Raw genomic sequence first — 21,043 nt, forward strand, 5'->3', positions numbered from 1 at the left:
CAATGTTGGAAAATAATTACCTCCTGTGTTACATAGATAGTTTCAAAGCTCAGGTCTTGTTAATATTTTGTGAATTATGATATAGCGAAACACCCAATTTTAGTAAAATTAAACTGTTTTAATTATATTTGAAATTTGTGTATACAAAAGATAGCTGTACAATTTCTTATTTGTCTGATTCACAAGCAAATCTATCTATCATTTGTGTCCTTTTCTTTTTTAAACCATGCTTCTGTATTAACCAAAAGCTTTGCTGGGTTTGGGGACTGGATGATTAGTTTGTTGAAATAATCATCAATGGTAAAGAAATAAAATGTGCATTTAGACCATTTTTTACATTTCACAAATTATAAGCACTCATTTAATAAGGTTCTCAGGTTTTTGTTCTGTAGAAGCCAGTACAATGCAGAAATAGTATTTTGGGGATGGTAGCAAAGGGATGTGATTTAAGCTAATGATACGGCTACCCCTCTGAAAAGAGTTCAGTGTGTTTGATTTTAAAATGTTCATAATATCCTAGAAAGAACAAAAATTATTAGTTTAGCATTAGCTCTGTTACAAGCTGGCTTTACAATTTCAGAACAAAACAGAGTTAATCTATAACAGATGTATTATAGCTATGTTGGGACTGGATTTTTTAAAGTTCTGGATATTCCTATGTAGCATGTTTTCTCTAAGATATATGGGAGTATTTAAGATAACTTCTGTACAATAAGCTCTTCATTTAAAAATAGTCTAGCCTATATTGTTGTAAAAGCTGCTCTGCTCACATCTAGAAAGTGAATAGATGTCTTCCTCTGTTTGAAAACCAGTTCTAGTGCTTCTGCTGCTCTTAAGAGCTTTTCCAAGCTGCAGCAGAGTGAAATCACCAAGAGCCCAGTCAGTTTTATAGCTGCTACTCAGAATGTTGTGGACCACAATTAAACTAAAGTCACTTCATGTTGGTGCTGCTCAGGCACTCATTGGAGTTGATGGGAAAACATACCGGAATCAGTCTACACTAGAAAATTCTGCCAGAATAGTTGTCAGGTAGGCTGTGTGTGTGTGTGTGGGATGGGGGCAGATCATACCTCATGATCAATATAATTAAGCCACATCTTATACTGACAAAAGGAGTCCTTTTGTCCATATACTTGTTGTTTGGGGCTAGCTATATGCCCCAACTCCTTTTACTGAGTAGCACTACATCTCCCATAGGGGGCTTTGCCAGTACAAATACACCATACTCTGTAGCCTTTGTGGTGCAGATTACTCCTCAAAGAGTTTAGAAGAGATGTAGGGTAATGAAGACCTCTTTTGTCCATGTTCTATCAAACATCAACTAGCCAAAGTTCAATGCAAACAATGGAGCCATTAGTCAAGGTCCAGGAACAGGACCATGGTAGAAATCCTTACAGCTCATGCACTGGGGTTAGGCTAAGATTTTGTCATGGATATTTTTAGTAAGTCAGGGATAGGTCACGGGCAATAAAGAAAAATTCATGGGAACTGTCCCTGTCTTTTACCAAAAATATCCATAATAAAATGGCACCTGTAGGGTGACTTAGAGCTCTTGGGCCCCTAACCTTTGAGACCTCACAGCTGCAGGGTTCCACTGTGGTGACTGGGAGCTGCAGGAGCCTCCTTGCTGCTTCTGTAATAACCAGGGAGTTGCTAGTGGTCTGCCTGCCCTACCATAGCAGCCATGGAGAGGCAGCGGCTCCTGACCCACTGCAACAGCAAAGGAAGTATGGGGGCTTCTCCTTTTACTCTTAGCAGTCGTGAATTGTGGGGCCCACCTACTGCCCATACTGGCTCATAGCTTGAAGACCCACTCTCAGGCGGTGATGGTACCTCACAGCTCTTTGCCACTGCAGGAGGCAGTAGGACCTGCAGCTCCCAGATACTGGAAATGACATCACAGATTCCTTGAATTCTGAGACAAAATTGTAGCCTTAATCAGGGTAACAGGCCAAGGTGAAGTTCAGGGTCTTACAGATAGGATAACACTGCCGTTTTAAGACCCAAGAAATGTAGGGCTCTTGCAACCTTCATTTGTTAATGTAGAATACATGGTTTTAGAATGTCCTGGTACCTGGAGATAATGAGTTCCTAGATAACTTTTTTTTTTTTTGGCAAGGAGTGTGCTGGTCATCCTACATCTTTATTGCCTTAGTGCTATTCTACTTTCTAGAAGCAATGTCAGTGCTAGATGACTGGTCACTTTTTTTTTTTCAAATAAAGAAAGCCAACCTAAACCCCTGCCTTTTCATAAAAGAGCGTTAAATATGAAGATAAATTAATGTGATAAATCCAGTCAGACTGAGGAGTTAGCTGCAGCACTGTACATGCAGACATACCAGTACACCTATGCCCCTGTAGCTCTTAGTGAAGATGCTACTGTGCTGATAGAACTTCTGTTGGCATGGCTCTCTCATCGATACAGCACGGCAGTTAGATCAGTATATTACATCACTTGGGTGGATTTTGCACACCCCTGAGCAACAAAGTTATGCTGATGTAAGTTTGTAGCATTGATCTGGCTTAGGCCAGTTTACATGCAGCTACAATGGTGCTGTAGTATCCACTAACCTTCAGAGGTTTTTTCACAGGTCATTTGGTATTTGAAAGTTACCTGTTATAGAATCACAAGTAGTCTGAAAATAAGATGACTAATTTTATATTCATTAAAATCTCAGCGTGTCATTCTCTCTACCAAACACACACGTCAGAATAGTTTTGCAGTGATACATTTAAAAAAAAATCAAGACCTGCTACATCCCATAAGATTATGTGGCCCATAAAAGAAGCTAGATAATTTCATGGAGGTTAGGTCCATAAAAGACTATTAGCCAGGGGATAGAAATGGTGTCCCTGGCCTCTGTTTGTCAGAGGCTGGAGGAGGATGGCAGAAGACAAATCGCTTGATCATTCTTCGGTCCACCCTCTCTGGGGCACCTGGTACTGGCCACTTTTGGCAGACAGGCTACTGGACTAGATGGACCTTTGGTCTGACCCAGTAAGGCCGTTCTTATGCCTATTGCGGCGGTTTTCAACTTTTCCGGTCTACCTTTGTTGGGCATCTGATTTGTCTTGTGTACCTCAAGTTTCACCTCACACAAACTATTTACAAAGTCAGATATGAAATACAGACGTGTCACAGGGCATTACTGAAATTGCTTACTGTCTCATTTACCATTTATATTTATAAAGAAATTGAAATATAATGTACTTACATTTTAGTGCACAGTATAAACAAGTCACTTTATGAAATTTGTACTGATTCTTTTCTAGTGCTTTTTAAATAGCCTGTTTTAAACACGAGGCAAGTCTGGATGAACTGATATATCCCTGGAAGAATTCAGAATGCTCAACCAGGGTGTGCGCACCTCTGGTTGAGAACCACCTGCCCTAATTCAAAGAGCACTGCACTTGGACTCAGAACTGTCCCATTATTTGGCCCCTGTTCAAATCTGATTTGGTCACTTACCAAATCATTATTTCATGGCTGTTTGCAAGCCTGTTTTTATCTTACTCCAGTTCTTATTGAACATGTGTCCCTTTCTTAAATGTCACAGTCTAGAGTAAATACTTTCTCAATCCTTGAGGTGTTTCCTGTAGGTTAGGGTCAAGGTACAGTAGTGGGGCTCCTTGGCTAAATCTACACTGCACAGTTATTTCGGAATAAGATATTCCAGAATAGTTATTCCGAAATAGCTTATTTCAAAATAGCATGTCTACACTGGAGGGAAGCCTCAAAATTAGTCAGATAGTCGCCTAGGGTGCGTCTAGACTGGCAAGATTTAGCGCAAAAGCAATCGCTTTTGCCCAAAATCTTGCCGCCTGTCTACACTGGCCACGAGTATTTGTGTAAAAAACACTGACTTTGTACTGTACAAAATCAGTGGTTCTTGTGCAGATACTCAGATGCTCCTGCTCAGGGATAAGCCCTCTTGCACAAGTATTCTTGCACAAGAGGGCCAGTGTAGACAGCCAAGTTAATTTCTTGTGCAAGAAAGCCTGATGGCTAAAATGGCCATCGGAGCTTTCTTGCGCAAGAGAGCATCTACACTGGCACTGATGCTTTTGCGCAAAAGCACCTCTCTTGCGCAAAGGCACATGCCAGTATAGATGCTCTCTTGCACAAATACTTTTAATGGAAAAACTTTTCAGTTAAAAGTATTTGCACAAAATCATGGCAGTCTAGACACAGCCCTAATGTAGACATGCTATCTCGATTTAGAGCCCCAGGAGGAATAACTTAGAATGGCCCTGATGAGGGGCTATTTTGAAATAGCAGAAGTGAAGTGTCTACACATGCCTTATTTCAAAATAGCTATTTCAGAATAGGTGTTATTTGTTGTAGAATGAGGTTTGCATAAGTTGGTATAAACCGTCCGTTATTTCGAAATAACAGAATTGCTGTGTAGACGCTCGCATAGCTATTTTGGAATAATAGCCATTATTCCGAAATACCTTTGCAGCATAGACACCTCCCCTGTACTGCCAATCTCCGTATATCACTTGCGTGAGCTGTGGACTTCCAGCTCCTGAAGTATCAGTTACCTTTCACAAATATAACACTAACAGAATGGCAAATAGGGGGTAACTAAGCAAGTGAAGTGATTTAGGATACCAGAGATGTGTAAATAAAAAATACCAGTAATTTAGAGTTTAAGCAAGACTCCTTCAACCCCATCTGGATGAGTACCTATGGTGTGTGTATTTACATAGGGTACAAAATTGGAGTTAACTGAAGAAATGGAAAATAGACATCTGGTGCACCAATAGCCACATGTGGCTAGCACGTTGGATACGATGGAAATAGATACCTGGAACATACAGTACGTTACAAACATCTGACCTTTCAACAAATTAACTACTTGAATTATCTATAGCACTAATAAAACTCATACAACATTGATTTGTTTGTCTTTTAAAACAGTTTTATTTAATTTCATGTGCATGGCAGTCGTCTTGTCTGTCTGGAAGCTCGTATTAACAGAGTTGTGCAAACTAATAGTTTTACTTCTGATAACTTAATATGCAGCTTTTTTTAAAAAGGCTGCATTTATCTAAAATCCAAATTTGTTCACTTTGCTCACATACAAAATTGTCATTTTCACTAATTTGTCAGTGTGGCAGCATGGCAATCACTAGCTTTGGCATGAATACCAGTGAGCATAGGGATATTTCTCAGTATGAAAATGTAAGTGGTCTCTTCAGATTTAAAATACAAAAAATGGCACATTTATATTCATCTGCTTTGTGTACTGTCATATACTACAATATGCTTTTGCTTCTTTTTAGATCCCCAGAACCACTACAGAGAACATTGGGAGCTGGATTCCATTTCTAGAGCCCATGATGTTGCTGTAAATCTTGAAAACACTGGGGCTGTATCTAGACTGGCAAGTTTTTCCACAAAAGTTGCAGAAAAACTTGCCAGCTGTCTACACTGGCCGCTTGAATTTCCGCAAGAACGCTGACTTCCTACTGTCTGAAATCAGTGCTTCTTGCAGAAATACTATGCTGCTCCCATTTGGGCAAAAGTCCTTTTGCGCAAAGGGGCCACTGTACACAGTTCAGATTTGTTTTGCACAAAAAAGCCTTGATTGCGAAAATGGCGATCGGGGCTTTTTTGCAGAAAAGCACATCTAGATGGGCACGGACACTTTTCTGCAAAAAGTGCTTTTGCGGAAAAGCGTCTGTGCCAATCTAGACGCTCTTTTCCACAAAAGCTTTTAACGGAAAACTTTTCCGTTAAGCATTTGCAGAAAATCATGCCAGTCTAGATGTAGCCTGGGCTTGCACGGAGTTAATGAGGGCATACTTGGGCCTGCAGAACCTTTATGACGAGTGCAGACATTTAGGGAAACCTAGATTGAATTTTGTTAGGCTAGGGAGTTAAAGATTTTTCTAATATTGTAAAATGAGTAAATTGAGAAGTAACCAAGAACCATGGAACTCCACAACTCTTATTTTTACAGAGTAACCTTTTCAAGCCAACCCATAATTTCTTCTTGTCCTGCATAGGGCTGTAAAAGACTAGTTGACTATCCGATAAGCATTTGTCAATATTCTCCCCCCCCCCCCCCGCCCTTTGCTGCCTCTATGAGATAGACACAGCAAAGGGGGGGAGGGGGCGGAAGGTGTACTTCAAAGTACGCAGCAGGGGCTCTTGCACATTTCAAAGGCGGAATGGGGAAGTGCCCATTGACTAGTTAAGTCAATTAACCACATTTAAACATCCTTAGTCCAGCATTAAATTTGCTTTAGACCAAAAGATGACTTGTATTCAAAATAGTAATGTCTGTATTTTCACCTCCTGTTTAAAAAAAGTTTAGGAATCAGTACACTAAATATAATTGAATTTTTGATCACATGACTACTGCAGAATACAAAGGAGCTTCAGAGAATAGCTGAATATAAAATCTTCCAAATAGTATATTTGCTGTGTTTTATTGTATACCACAGTAGAGGCTAAACACCCTCCTTTCCTCCCCCTCCCCCCGGGGAAAACACACTCAAACTTTAAAACTGCTGGTCTACTTGAGTTCTAATACTATTGCTCTGGCAAAACTGTGGGGATTGCTGAAATGAAGGGATTTGTATTTTAAGTTTGTCCAAAATGGCGTATTTCCCATGATCATTCTGAATGAGGCATGCAGGACTGGATTGATTCTGTGGAAGAGTGCCATGAGTGCTTTGTTGAATAGGGATTGATTACCCACATGTGCTTAAAATTAAGCACATGCTTGTCTCTTCAAATGTACACTCATAAGTGTTTTGCTGAATAAAGTCTTAAATAGATGGTAGTATTTATCTTTTCTAATTTGGTTACTGATCTGGATCCAAACTAGGTGACTGGATCAGAGCATTTGGTAATAGGCTACTCAGTTTGTCTCCACTGAGTGTTTAAAAATTACTTGGTTGCAATACATTTTAAATTCAACTGTCACTTTCCATATTTACCTAAATTGGATGTGGAGACATTAGTAAGGAAGGGAAGAAGTAGAATTATTGTCAAACTAACAGATCCAAGCTAGTTTTATAGCCAATGATTATCAGAGGTGGGGAACCTGAGGCCCCAGGGCTGGATCCAGCCACCAAGGCTATAGCCCTTCCACTGCCCCAAAGTAGGGCTGGAGTGCACAAAATGTACTAGGCTGGGGCTTCCACCCCTGGATTAAATAAATCTGGACTGCATGCAAAGAAGCATGACCCTTCTTCTATTGAAGTAATCAGCAAAATATAGTCAGAGCATGGTATAGTTTTTCTCCAGTGTTGCAAACATTTCAACTAAATTTCCGGGGGGGGGGGGGGGGGGGGGAAGAGAGACACTTCTCCACAGGACAACAATGGAACAGGTTGTGGAAGCTCCTTCACTGGATGTTTTCAAAATGAGTCTGGACAGCCATCTGTCTTTCATGGTCTAGACATAACAAATCTGTTTTCTTGGCAGGTTAGATTAGATAAGCCTTGCAGTCCTCCTAACACTGACTGTATAATTATGTAGTTTATTCTAACTTGACAGACCATTAGCATATTGTGATTAATATTTACTCAACTATACAAAGATGATGTTGGAATCTGGGATAAAGTTAGTTGGTAATTTAGGCCCAGATCGTGCCTTCAGGATTGGCATTAAACTGAGGGATTTTCTGCAGGTCAATTTAAATGTTTGGAAAGTCCTTCCATTTTGAAGGCAATGAATCCTGTAAGCAATAGCCTTCTCAGCTTTACTCCATCACATCTGAGCTGTACAACTGCAAGTCCAGCAGAAGCCCAACAATAGAATCACAGAGTGGGGGCAGGGCCTTTAGAAGGACAGTGAGATAATATGGCAGTATCTTCAATCACCCTTTCTAATGGATTTTGATCCAGGATAGCACAGCTGCTTTCCTTTCATTGCCTTGCAGAAAATACTGGGAGAGATGAAATGGCCTTTGTTTTGATAATAAAAAAAATTAGTGTCAACCACAATTAAGCTGCACTAATTAAAATAGTTGGCTCTAAACACTTGTTTCTACCTCAAATTTTAAATTGATAGCAAGGACATCTGATTTTTTTTTCATAGCAGTTGTCAAAATACAATCTACTTCAGTATTTTAGTATATAATTTGACTGATTTTTACAAAAGTGTGTGCACCTACCACTGTTACAGTTGTCTACATAAAAAGCATCAGCTTAAATCAATTCAACTCAAAGATTAAAACATCTGAGACCAACTGAACTAACTGCAATTATTAAAAGGCATCAGAAGAGATCTGCAAAAATCTGAGGGCACTATTTTCATAAATATTTTGATGTTGAATGTGCCGGAAAATGTATTCAGAGGTAAGTTGTAATAGGAAGAAGTACAGAGGAAAATTTTTAATTTCCCTAATCCAATTAAACTGCATTAAATATGAAAGTGTTCCTGATGTGAAAGAGTTTAAAGGAATATATTCTACAAGGATTAGTGTATTTCTGTACCTGTCATTTAATACAAAAGATTACATTAAAATTGATCCAATTTAAAACAGAACAAACAAAACTGCATATTCAAGATAGTTTAATATGTATTTTCAGAATTAGAAATCTTTCTTAGATGAAATTACTAGTGTACTGATCCATTTTCCTCCCAATCACTGAATTACATTTATACATATAATACATAGCTGATTGCAATTGCAAACAATATTAAAATAAATGTTTCATAGATACAAAGGATATCTTTTTTCCACAACATAGCTTTTATGGGTGTCTGAATACCCATTTTAAAGTAATTTTCTACTAGCATTAGACTAAGTGCAAATAATTTTGCTTTAAAAAAATCTGATTGCAGCATCCATCTTCCTGAATTACATTTAAGCCAGAAAGTAGTGACTTTCTTTCTCCATGAGTGCATTCCAGGCTGTCTTCTAACCATCTCTGGTTAAAAAAAAAATCAGTGCAAAAAACAATGGTGAAGTATTAATTTATATAACCATTAAACTTACTTGGATTTAAGAAACATACTCTATTTTACACATCTTTCTATATCTATATAGATATAGATTAAATTACACTGAACTTGAAAAATATAAAGAAAATTAAGAAATTTTTTTTTTACTGCAACACCAAATGAAGCATTTCTTTTTTAAAAAGGAAAATTCTCCTTTGGATGAGCAGCCTAGAAGTATTAGCCAGACTAAGAACTCATTACATTATTCTTTCGCAAATTATGTGATTCACATAATTCAAAGTGTATACACTGCCATTTTATATTTTCTGATGTTCTCTGCATGAAGAACAGCTCCTGGTTCCACTGCCATTACTTCTTGTCCTTTGTTCAAAGATTCGCTATCAGTAGTGTGATGGCTATACTACAGTTCCACTTGGAGAATTGGCCTGGTTTTGGGATGACAATAAACCCTGCAAACAAAGCAGTTTACATTAATCCAGCAAGAGAGCCTGTGACATTAACTAAAATAATTAATCTGCAGCAGATAAATTTATCAGTACAAAGATTTCTATGTACAGGCACATATTACCTTCTATGTACTCACATATTACTTTAATTCCTACAAATATCATGTGCCAGATTCCTATATCAAACATTTCCTTTAGCCTGCTTAGTAATGGTCAAATAAATGTTTCTGGGATGGATTAATAAATGTATGTAGAACACTATGAATTTGTAGCAAATGTTTGATCTTCGTTTGCCTTGCATTGTTCTCAAGCCACTGGCAATTTCTGGACACTTCTTTTTAAACCATACTACGCAAATAGCAAGCATCCTTTAAAACTAATGGTAAAATATACAGCAAATAGGCACTATAGAGAATGTGTCTACTCTGCCATCAAGACAAAGAAGGAAATTAGCTAGTTAACTTCCATTAATGTTAATACTATGGGTGACAGTCCAAAGTTCCTCATCTGGCAATGAAAAATAGTAAACAATACAAATATTTTCACAAATATTCGTATATGGTAGCTGGGAATAAGAATGCCGAGAAAACACCTGAGAGTGTGGCAGGAAGACAGTTCACAAAGTTTCACATTACCATTTAAATTTAGATAAGTCCATTCACTTAATTTTCTGCGTAAGTTTACCACTTCACTGAAATGCACTACAAAATTCAACAGTGGCTTGTTATATTTCAGATTTGTAGCATAAGAATTATGTAGCATTCTTAGCTACTGATGGTTCTTGTTGATAACTGGGTTGGATTGTATAATAAAACCACTTATGTACTTAGGCTGCCAGGTGATCAAACTTTTCTGTGTCATTCATTGAAAAGAAATGCAATGATTGAATTTCAATTTGCACACCAACATTCAGATTTAAAAACAAACATCTGCCCCAGAAAGCAGGTTTGTTTTTTAATAACAAAATGACAAAGTGCAAGAAGAGTGATTCAGCCTGAAGAACTAAATGCTTGCTAAGCTAACCTGATTAACATAAAGACTTCACTTTTCATTGCTAAATAGAGTGGCCAGCCTTACTGACCATCTGAGCCACATACAAATTTTCAGAAATTTAAGAGCTGCCACACACGTTCAGTCTGCCCCGCAGAGTGGTGCCTGCTATAGTGTGTGTGGGGGTTCTGCCCTGATATCCCCCACAGGGCTAAAGCCCTCAACCCTCTTTCCCCCCCTCCCCCGGACAGAAACCCTTAATCCCCTGCCACAAGGCAGAAGCCCTGAGCTCTCCCCATCCAGTCTGGTAGATGAATAGGGAGGGGGGTGGAGGCGCTGGGAGTTGCAATTAGACTGTAAAAGAGCTGCATGAGGTTCATGAGCCAGTTTGGACAAGCCTGCTATATAGCTTAAAAAAAAAAAATCACACTTTGTAATTGTTTCTTACCTCTAAATTATGTTCCTGTGACTCAGATCCATCAAGCTAGACAAGATCAGACAGCAACTAACAATAGGAATGTAGAATTAAGTGACATCTTCAGAGTCTATAGGAGCTCTTTCTTGCTTGGATCCAAGAATCCAGGAACCCCTACTGAAGAAAAAAATCTGTTCTCTTAAACCACAAACGGAAGTGGAAGATGTTCTGGATTGGTGGATCTGAGTCGCAAAAAATGTAAGTTCAGGTAAACTCAGCCTCCCCTTTAAAATCTCTGATCCACCAATTCAGACATGGGATGCATCCACATGATTTGTGAGGTTCGTGGCACAAAATGGGTACTCAGAAGGTGGTATGGTGCACTATGCTTCAGACTGCCCTCTGTAAGTAGCATCTACACTTACTCTGTGCAATTTACAACTGATTTTCATAATTTATGCACTGAAATATATTTGTGGGATAGTCATTACATATACAACTGGGATATTCAGGCCTTAAAGATGTTGCACATTTCAGAGTTCAGCATCACATAGAAGGAGGAATCGTATGGTTTGCCTGCCTTCACTGCAATGAAAATACTTAGGGCATGGAACTGTACCTAAACATTTTAACATCACCTAAGTCATTAGGCACTTCTGAAAATGTTACCCCAAAAAGCCTTTTGTTTTCAAATTAGGAAATAAATGGTGTGGTGTATAAATCAGAAATGCTGAATCACATGCAGAATTTGTGTTATCACACACCACATTCCAAGAGTCTGTTAATCCTAAACCATGACACCAAAAATTTTCATTTTCTTGGAAGACCATAGTAACTTTTAAAATGCAGTGAGAAAGGATATTCTGTAGTTAACATCTAAATGTACCAATATGCCCGCTTTTATTTATGATAAATTAACCAGGGTCTGACATGTGCATGCACTAGTAATCCCATGACTGTAAAAGCAAATTAAATCCTATAAAGATGGTGTAACAACAAGGTATTTCTAATAGGTTCATGACCATGGTATTCAGGTGTCAGACTAAAGAAACAGGCACTATTCCTTGTCAATGATTAGGGAACCCTTATTTGAAATGTCACTTCCTGTAAAACACACGAGAAATTTGTTGTGTTAAAGTATGGCTTTATATAGCATGTGGCCATTCTAGGAAGCACTACCAATCAATATGGCAGCACATACCCTCTGATCTTCAGGTGTATCCTCATCTCTTGGGCTATGAATACCTTATCAGAAAAATGGGGTGCATGGTTTGAATATAGGATTGGACATTAGGCACTCCCAAGTTTTAATCCCTATCCTGAAACACTACCTTGCTTAGAACTGTATAAGACCTGGTTCAGGTGCCCACCAATACAGTTAGTGCCCATCAATAACTGCTAATTACTTCAAAATGGGATAAGATTAGATGTTTGTACAGCTCTTTGAATGTGAAAAGTTAGTACAAGTTGAACTTCTTTAGTGCGGCACCCTTGGGATCTGGTTGGTGCCAACCCAGAGAATTTGCTGAACCACAGAAATTCAATGTTGTCTAGCAGCATTACCAACACTTCCGCCGCTTACTGTGCTCTTAGAAGACATTTAGGGGTAAACTGAAACTAAACAACAACACAGAACATTGTGTGACAGGACTGATGGTTGCAAACAAACATTATGGACCTACAGGAAACTTGGCTAAACCCCTGATAAGTGGGCATCCAGGTAACTAAAATCATGCAAGGCCACAGATGTTGCCGGACCAGAGTGCCATACTAGAGAGGTTCAACCTATATTGGCTAATATATTCCAATGGGTAACAATTTAATGGTATAATTCACATTAAGACCAAGAATGAAAACAAGCATCACAGATTACATTTAACTGAAAGTGGTAATCTGATTTCTTTAAATTGAGACTGGATATTTTTTGAAGCGATAGGGTCAAACAAATTATGGGTTTGATGCAGAAGTTACTAGGTGAAGTTCTTTAACCTGTGTTATGTAGGTCTTCTTACATATAAGCAAAGCAAGAAAAGGCCATTAAACTATGCATATGAATATGAATTTTCATCCAACGATGATCAATATTTGTGAGGAAAACTTACGTTCAAGCAGAAAAGAAGCAAAGAAGTGAAGATAAGGAGACAAAATGGCCTGCTGCAACTGAACTACTCTTGGATAGCCCAGAGAAGATGGGACAAAACACAAATTGCAGAAAAGCAATTAAGTACAAAAACCTGCTAATGCAAGAGTCAGGTTGCCCACTTCCAAGTTAGAGTCTGGAAAGTATGAAGAAATTCAGATTCCTACTGCAACTTCCAATCTGCCATGTGCACACAAAATTATTTTGGTGCATAATATGCATTGTATTAAGCTATGTTTTCAGTAAACAAGATAGTGAATACTAAGTGTGCATCAAGGGCCAATTAAAAAAAGTGACTGGTGACATTTTAATTACCTACACTATTTTTTATTGTTTAATTAGAACAGCATTCATAGAAGACGAAACACTCATACCAGGAATTTATTTCTAATTAAAAAAATCCATAACCCACAAGAGGAAAAATGTTATTCCTGTTAAGCTTTAACATTCACATCTTGCTCCATTCACTGTTGTAAAGTAGGAAGAAGTTCATAGTTTTGATAGTTGTTACTTTTTTAGGACATCTTTTGAAGTTATGATGTCCAAATCTTCTTAAAATAAAATGTGTAAGTTACAGATCATAGAATGCATCAAAAAAATGCAGAAAGCACGACGGGAGGGGAGATGCACAAAATTAATATATTCGTTTCCTTATTCCTACCGTTAAAACTGGTCTTTTTGTTGGGAAGATTTTGCAGAGTTCTTTAATTCAAGTTTCAGCAATGGTCTCTTGGACTATCAAATACTAGTCAGGCTTACCAGAACATATATTATTTCATAAATGGGTCTGAAATAATATACTGTACTCATTGAGCATGCTCAAACAAATTCATTTAGCTTTTCCTTCCCTATCCTGCAAAGGCATTTAGACCTCTAAAGATATTCCAATCAAGTTCAGAATGAGCCATATTTGCATTTTCTATTCAGAAAAGAGACAGCCTTTTAAAAAAAACATTGAGTACTTATTCTCACCCACAATTCTTGGTACTGAAGGCATTTTGATTTTTAATTCTCCTTCAGAAAGAACAAACTTGCAAAGCCTCTGAAATATCTTTTGAGACTGAAGTGATGTGCAAAGACAAATTTACAATGCAAAGTTCCAGGCTCTCAGCTGCAATAATATGAATGTCTGAATTTCAAAATCTTTCAGCTAATACTTGAATATGAAATGAGATTAGTGCTGATGAAAGTGACCACAGAGTTACAAATATGAAGATAAAATTGATTGCAGCCAAAGGAGGAATAGATTAGTCCAACTTGCAGAAATTTAGGTATTAAGAAAAATATACCTTCTACCTGATGTATCTCAGTGAGAAATTGAAAAATGTGAAGCAACACATATGGTGGTAACTGGGTTCTATATGATCCACTTGATAATCTTCAGACTTTATACACCCACCATGAAGCTGCAGCAGTGTAAATCAGGCCTTAAGCTTACTTAGACACTACATCCAGTTTTTAACTTGTTAGACAGGCTCGCGCTGCCAAGATGCAAATTAAACCAATCAAAGTATCCACAAAGTTACACTGATTTAAATCTGAGCTCACAGTTTTAAACTGATAAAAACTTTGTTTAAATGAGACCTCAACAAGTAGCTTGATAAGTGTTTTAAATGTTAAAACGAGGAACTAAACTGCATGAATTTCTTTACTAGCTCAAATAATTCCTAATGGAGTCATAAGATCAACTTGTGAACTTGCGTTGAAATGTTTTTTAAAAAAGGGCAAATCCTTTGAACATACACCCATCGTGTAGCAGAAGACTCCTTGAACTGCAAGAGCCTGGGAGAACGGGAAATTATGGGAAAGCCAATGTTATAGTAATTTCTATTTAAAATGCTTGTTTGGTTTCCTTTTTTAAAGATTTATTTGCTTCATGGGAATTGTTTAGTGCTAAAGTATTTACTTGTCTTTTCTTGTTTTGCTGAAGTAGTGTAGTATGCCGAGGTATAGATTACATACAAGTAGGATAAAATTCCTTGTAAACGTATGCGGCAGCAACACAAGTGATTCAGTTGCAATTTTACTTCTGGTATATATTAGCATATATTTAATTACTGAAGTTTATTTCCATCCTTAACTTGTGTGGCAAAACTCTTTTATGTAAAAACTCTTTGCCCCAAACATCCAGAGGTAAGTTTACCATACCTTAAGGGCTCAACACTTTGGCCTACATATGAAAGGTGTCTGTGGTCCAAGGGACAAACTATACCCTCATGAGTGTAACTGCTTTGTGTATCTTCACTAAGACCTGCTGAAGTGCATGTATGCTTTTGCTGGCAGGGTCCTAATCCCACCCAGGCATGGAAGCTTTGACCTAGTTTAGGAATAAAGTACTCCAGTACAGAAAGCAATATTCTCTAGCCCTTTCACGCTAGAACTTCTGGCAAGATTTAGGTCACGTGTCAGGTCAAAAAAAGTGACTTCCGAAAAACCAGGCAAATTTGAGTAGAAATTACAGCAGCCAAGAATATGTGAACTCTCAATCTGAGAACAGTGAATGGATGGAAACCAGTGAAGTTGATGAATGTTCCAATCAAATCTGAACTTTCAAATTAGACTAGAGCACAATCACACTGACTTTCCTTATGGATGTTTGTGCAAGAGATATTTAAAAAGGAAAACAGAAGTCAAGTTACAACTGGGAGTTTTACTAAAGTATCCATTATGACTAGAATAGGGAATGGCAGATTGCTTTCCAGTTCCCACTGATTCCTGTGGAACTTGTTAGGGCAACCCATTCTTGTTTACAGACATTCCCACATCACACTGTCAGGATAGATTTCACCTTTCCTCTCACCACATTCTTCCAAAAGTGCTACCGGGCTCAGTCACACCAAGGTTGTTCATTCAAATGCCAGACCATGAAGAATTTAAATCCAATAAAGGAAGAATCTTCCCCAATCATCAGAAAGCTCCAGGGGAGTTTCACCAACCAGGAAATTGATTTCTCCTTGCCAGGGCTCATAATGACTCTAAAACTTACATACAATGAAATAAGGAGAATTTGAAGGCTCTGTTAGAAAAGCTCAAACCTGGGAAACAACTTCAAGAATATCATTTTTGTTAAATGCTTATGTGAATAAACCTGAACTCTGGTTTAAGGGATGGAAAACCTTGATCAGCTGTTCCCATGCGCCTCTGATGGGAGTGAGTGGGCAACATTGTAGCCTAACTTGACTATCCAAGTCAATGTCAGACTTGGTCTGTTCTGGCCCTACGATATTATTTCTAGGTATGAAGCACCTGAATTGACTTTTTTAAAGCACATCCTTTAGGGCTGTGAACTCAGTTTTGTATAGTACGTCTCAAGGTCTATTTAGGACTGTGACCAACACACAGCTTGAATCTACAGAGGGAAAGAGCTCCTGTAGAGTCCAAAGACAAAATTCTCCATTCCAACTGCTGCTTGATGGTTATATATTGACATCCTAGTGTACCAATGTCTGAATTACTGAATCAGTTTAAAATGGAATTTTCACATTGTTCTGATATTTAAGGATTTAAAAAGTAAACAAGAACGTCACAACATATTTCAAGAGTTGGAAGTGACATCTAATCCCACATTTGATTTAATATCAACTTGAGAACAATTTCTGAATATTTACTCAAACTGCATGATTTAGCCAATTCCTTACGTTATAAAATAGCAGCTAAAAAGCTAGATGTTTCACTGCAGCCATCTGTTCAAAAAGGCATGTATAGCATGCAGGAAAAAAACCTAACTTATATCCCAGCTTTCAGAACTTAGATGTGAAAAGGAGTATTGAAAATTATCTACATTTATAATTCAGTCACATTTTATTTAACGTCAGTATACAGAGGACAACCTCAGCAAATTCTGTAATGTCAAGTATTTAGTAAGGTTCTTCAGCTGTAACAGTGATAACAGAATAGCTAAAAAATAAGCAGTATGAAACAAACTTGATTTTTAAAATTATAAATATACCAACAATACTTATTAAAGCTTAATTATTGCAACAGTTAATTTAACAATATTTCATGTTAGAAAGGCTCTATGAAATTTATTCAAGGTGTCAAGAAATTAGATGGAAGTGTAAAAAGGAAATACATATGAATTCTCTTGATTTTCACTAAAGGTATAGTCAATACAATTTTGTACATTATCACCTCTAACATATCAATCTTTAACAAACTCAAGTATACAGAATTGGTAAAAATGCAGGAAAAAAAACTGTTTAACTTTTACAGCTAAGTTGTGCCACAGTAAATTAACTGACATGAATTTCATTATTGTAACATAAGCAGGCCAACAATTTTTTTCAGTATCATTTTAGTAGATTTAAGACACTAAAGGGGCAGATTTATACAGTCTCTTCAAGCACATAACCAAGTTTTTAAAAGAGGATAGTTCAAAGCATGGCATGTCTGCAAGTGTTTAGTAAAAGTCGTGTGATTTCCTAATCCAGAAACCTGCACTTATAAGACCTTTTATAAAGGGTTATGATCTCTCCTGGCTTCACTGAAGTCACTTTGCCACACCTCGCTATTCATAAGTCAAACCAGTATATTAGTATAAATTCAACCTGCTAATGAGGGAGTACTATATGTGCAATTTTGTTTGCTAGTATATGCACATTACAGGAAACTTCAAATTTTACCTTGGTACCCTGAAATCATACAGTCATGATTCAGTTTTACTGTAGCATTTACAGAGATGCTGTTATCACATGAAAATATTTCTATATGACAGTACTTCAAAATACCAGTAATTAAACTTCAGTTGTATTGAAAAAATGCTTCCCCCCTCCGAGGAAGAACTCACATATAGCTTAGTCTCCCCACTCACCGAAGTATAATACATGAATCTTTAAGTACTTTTAGCAAAAACATAAAAAAGTCATACTAAAACATACCGTACTACAACTGTAGCTAGTTGGAAGATTTAAGGATATTACTTAAGATTTTCATGTACAATAAGAATAAAAAACATTCGAAATTTCATGTGCATTGTTTCAATAAATGGTAACGTATTTAGTCTTCCAGATATATGTTGCCATTTCACTTTTTTGGAATTCTATCCAATCTTACCTTGAGCTCTCAGAAGAGAAATAAGTGGTAATTTTTCCTTAAATTAAAACCATGTGGTTGTACAAGATAAGCAAGTTAAATTTTAGTATCAAACATTTAGGTAATGAAATTTATTTTGTACTGTATTGAAGTAACTTAGTTTGGGAAGCTACATTCATGCCTAGGAAAATAGTTTAAAGGAATTATTAAATTCCTTTGCATGTAGTGATAAAGCATTTTTATGGTATCTATAGTACTTATAATTTGGTTTTAAAGTAAATGGCAATGTGATTCATATGCAATTTCACTTTTCTAATTCTCTCCTATTTAAGTTGTTTTCAGACAGGTTAAAGGATAAGATGAAACTTTCTAAGACCCATCTATGGAGCAATCCCCATGGCCAATCTGATAGCAGTTACTCAACTAAGGAAAGAAAAATACATCTCAGAATTCAAACCCTCAGGAAGAGTGTGTAAGATGGTATTACAGTTCCTAAAATGAAAGTGAAATTTGTAAATGAAGGGATCAAATTAAGATAAAAAATTCATTCTTTTTCAGAAAATGAAAACAATTCTTTACCTCCACCCAATTTGTTTTACTCATTTTGTAAACCCCTTGCAATGCTTTTCACCAAGTGTTAGTGTGATGATTTAAAAGAAGCATGTTTGGATCACATACTTTACTAGAACAATGTAGCCAATAAGAAAGCTCAAGGTATGATGAGTAAACTGAAGTAATTCATAAAGCTTGCAGTGTAGGCTATGGGAGACTGGCATGGCAGTGCATCATAATGGCCTCATGGAATCAGTGCTGAAGATCCGTTTCTGGATTTTCAGCCAAGGCCAGTGGAGACCACACTGTGGACAAGAGATTCAATCTGTCTAAACTAAGCAAGACCACTCTTCACCTGAGCCTCAATGCCTTCTTTTTGTAAATTAGTGGCAAATACACGGCATACTGTCATTTAGACTGCACAGTAAGTGCTTTGGTGGCTCTTACAAGAGGAGGCAAATGAGAGGGAAAGGTAGGAGATGGCTCACTGGTACAGGCGCTTTCTATTGCCAGGCTAGTTTAATTTTCCTTGAGTTGGTTATGGTTGGCACTCAGATGAGGTGGTTTGTGAGGCAACAGTGGATTATTTTTTTTTAATTAAGAAAAAAAAATGGTGCAGAGGGTACTCTTCCAGAACTGTCAAGAACCCATATGATGGGAGCAAGACAGAAGATAGCAGCTTTAAACTCCAAAGTGACACTTAGCCAAGGATAAAACCATTGGCAATATAGAAATATGTGGTCTATAACCCAGAAGTGACATGTTCCCATGAGTGTTTTTATACTTTCACCACTCATTAAATATGCATAAAATTATAATAAGTGCTCTATCTTATAAACCAAAGGACGCTTATCTTTCTGGCACAGATACTTCCCCATCAAAACCCTGTAAACATGCCATCACATTTTAAATAGCAAGAACTCACTGTAAATGCAAATAAAGAAAGAGCTACAAAGTCCATTTGAAAATATCTTTCTAGGGAAGTAAATATATCCTAATCAATATGGCATTTACATCGGTGTGCAATATATTAATCTGAAAGATTGAGAACTTCAGCATGAAAATAACTTACCTGTAATTAAAGTTTTCCATATTAGCCAAAGACAAAAATCCTCATTTTTGGGTACTGCATACTCTATCTCTGAAATATCTGAGATATATATTCTAAATCAAAACCATTTATGCACAAAAACAGTCTAAGTTACGCTCAGCAGTTTAAGAAAAAACCTAATTTACTAGTTAAAAGAAAAAAAGCAAATATTTGAAAACACACAATCTGGGTTAACATTTACGCAAAAAGGCAATATTCTCTGGAAAGCTGAGACACTAATGCACGTTTAAAGTTACTTTTACAAGAATGTTTGTGACTTGTACTGATTTACAGATGTTCTAGTTCCACTGTAATGTAGTTTCACTATTTTCAGTTACATGATTCTCATGTACTGATTATTTTTAAAGTAAGTAATGCCCCTTCCCCATATCATCAAGAGAAAGATTCACTATGTTCAGACTTAATTGATCTAGCCACTAAGTAAGTGTGCAGAGATACTAAGTGGAAGAAATTCTCTGTGTGTGCATATAATATGAGATTTCAGAATCAAACTTGAGGAGCTTTAAGAATATGTGCTTGGAGTTTCAAAGCAGCTAGCATCACCTCTTTTTAAAAAGGATTAATTCTATAGTCATGTCATTTTTAGACATGCAACAGAAATCTGAAGATAGATAAGTTGTAGTGCATTTTAGTTTTCTGGAACAAATTTATTGCTCCATAGATGGCTCTAAAGAATCAGACAGTTTTAGCATTAAGGAACTCTCTCTATATATTGTCTAATTAGGAAAATATTCAAATAATTTACACAAGTAATCAGACATAAATGAGCGCACCTGCTGCAGGTTCAATGGTTAGCAATGGTTTCTCAGAACTGTATTTCATCTCAGAATTTTAAAGCTATGTTGACATGGAAGGTGCTTGAGGCTGTAAGATGACAGTTTTAGGCTCATTAAAAAAAACAAGAAGAAAATGCCATGTAATGGACAAAATCAATATTCAAGATTCAAAGGCTTTTACAATAGAGGGTAAAACTCCTACAAATTACCGTAAACTGGTAGATGTGATTGATTGATTGAAAGGTCTGTGCTAAAAAATTCAGTTTTGCTCCATATTTGGCTAGTAAAATGGACACTACTGGACCAAACATGATATGGTTTATGCAGATTTTTAACCGTGGCTATGATTCTTCTCATGATAATGAGCCCTATAAAAATCAAAACCTTTATACAGGTTCAAAAAAAAGTCTCATTAGTACAGTAGGACAGATATACAATTTCAGGCAATTGTACTATGAATTATTTCTAATATGGTCAGCACAGGGTTTGAAAAGTTTGCTCACAAGTTGACAGATATGTATTAATACTGAAGAAATCCATAAGAAGTTAGTGTTAAAACGCTTGTGTTTTTTCAAATAAGATACCTAAACACTAAAAAAGCTAGCATTTCATGGTATACTCAAAGCAGTAGTATTTCAAAACCCAGGAAAATA

General features: G+C 37.0%; 1 protein-coding gene across 8 annotated transcripts in view; it reads right to left on the minus strand.

Moving 5' to 3' along the window:
- The window catches only part of WDR20 (WD repeat domain 20), an 85,759-nt gene that overhangs the window by 13,231 nt on the left and 51,485 nt on the right, over positions 1-21,043 (minus strand). For 4 of the 8 annotated variants that reach the window (XM_014571981.3, XM_006119984.4, XM_075926552.1 and 1 more), the window contains one exon: positions 8,520-9,378. The exons of 2 other annotated variants lie outside the window; for them this stretch is intronic. In XM_014571981.3, coding sequence (XP_014427467.1) covers positions 9,325-9,378 — 54 coding nt within the window. In that variant the 3' untranslated portion in view covers positions 8,520-9,324. Of the gene's footprint in view, positions 1-8,519; positions 10,958-21,043 lie in introns of those variants that run through there. 2 more of the 8 variants (XR_003088743.2, XM_075926549.1) reach the window with 2 other exon arrangements.

The sequence above is a fragment of the Pelodiscus sinensis genome, chromosome 4, assembly GCF_049634645.1.
Source record: "Pelodiscus sinensis isolate JC-2024 chromosome 4, ASM4963464v1, whole genome shotgun sequence".
Lineage (NCBI taxonomy): Eukaryota > Metazoa > Chordata > Testudines > Trionychidae > Pelodiscus > Pelodiscus sinensis.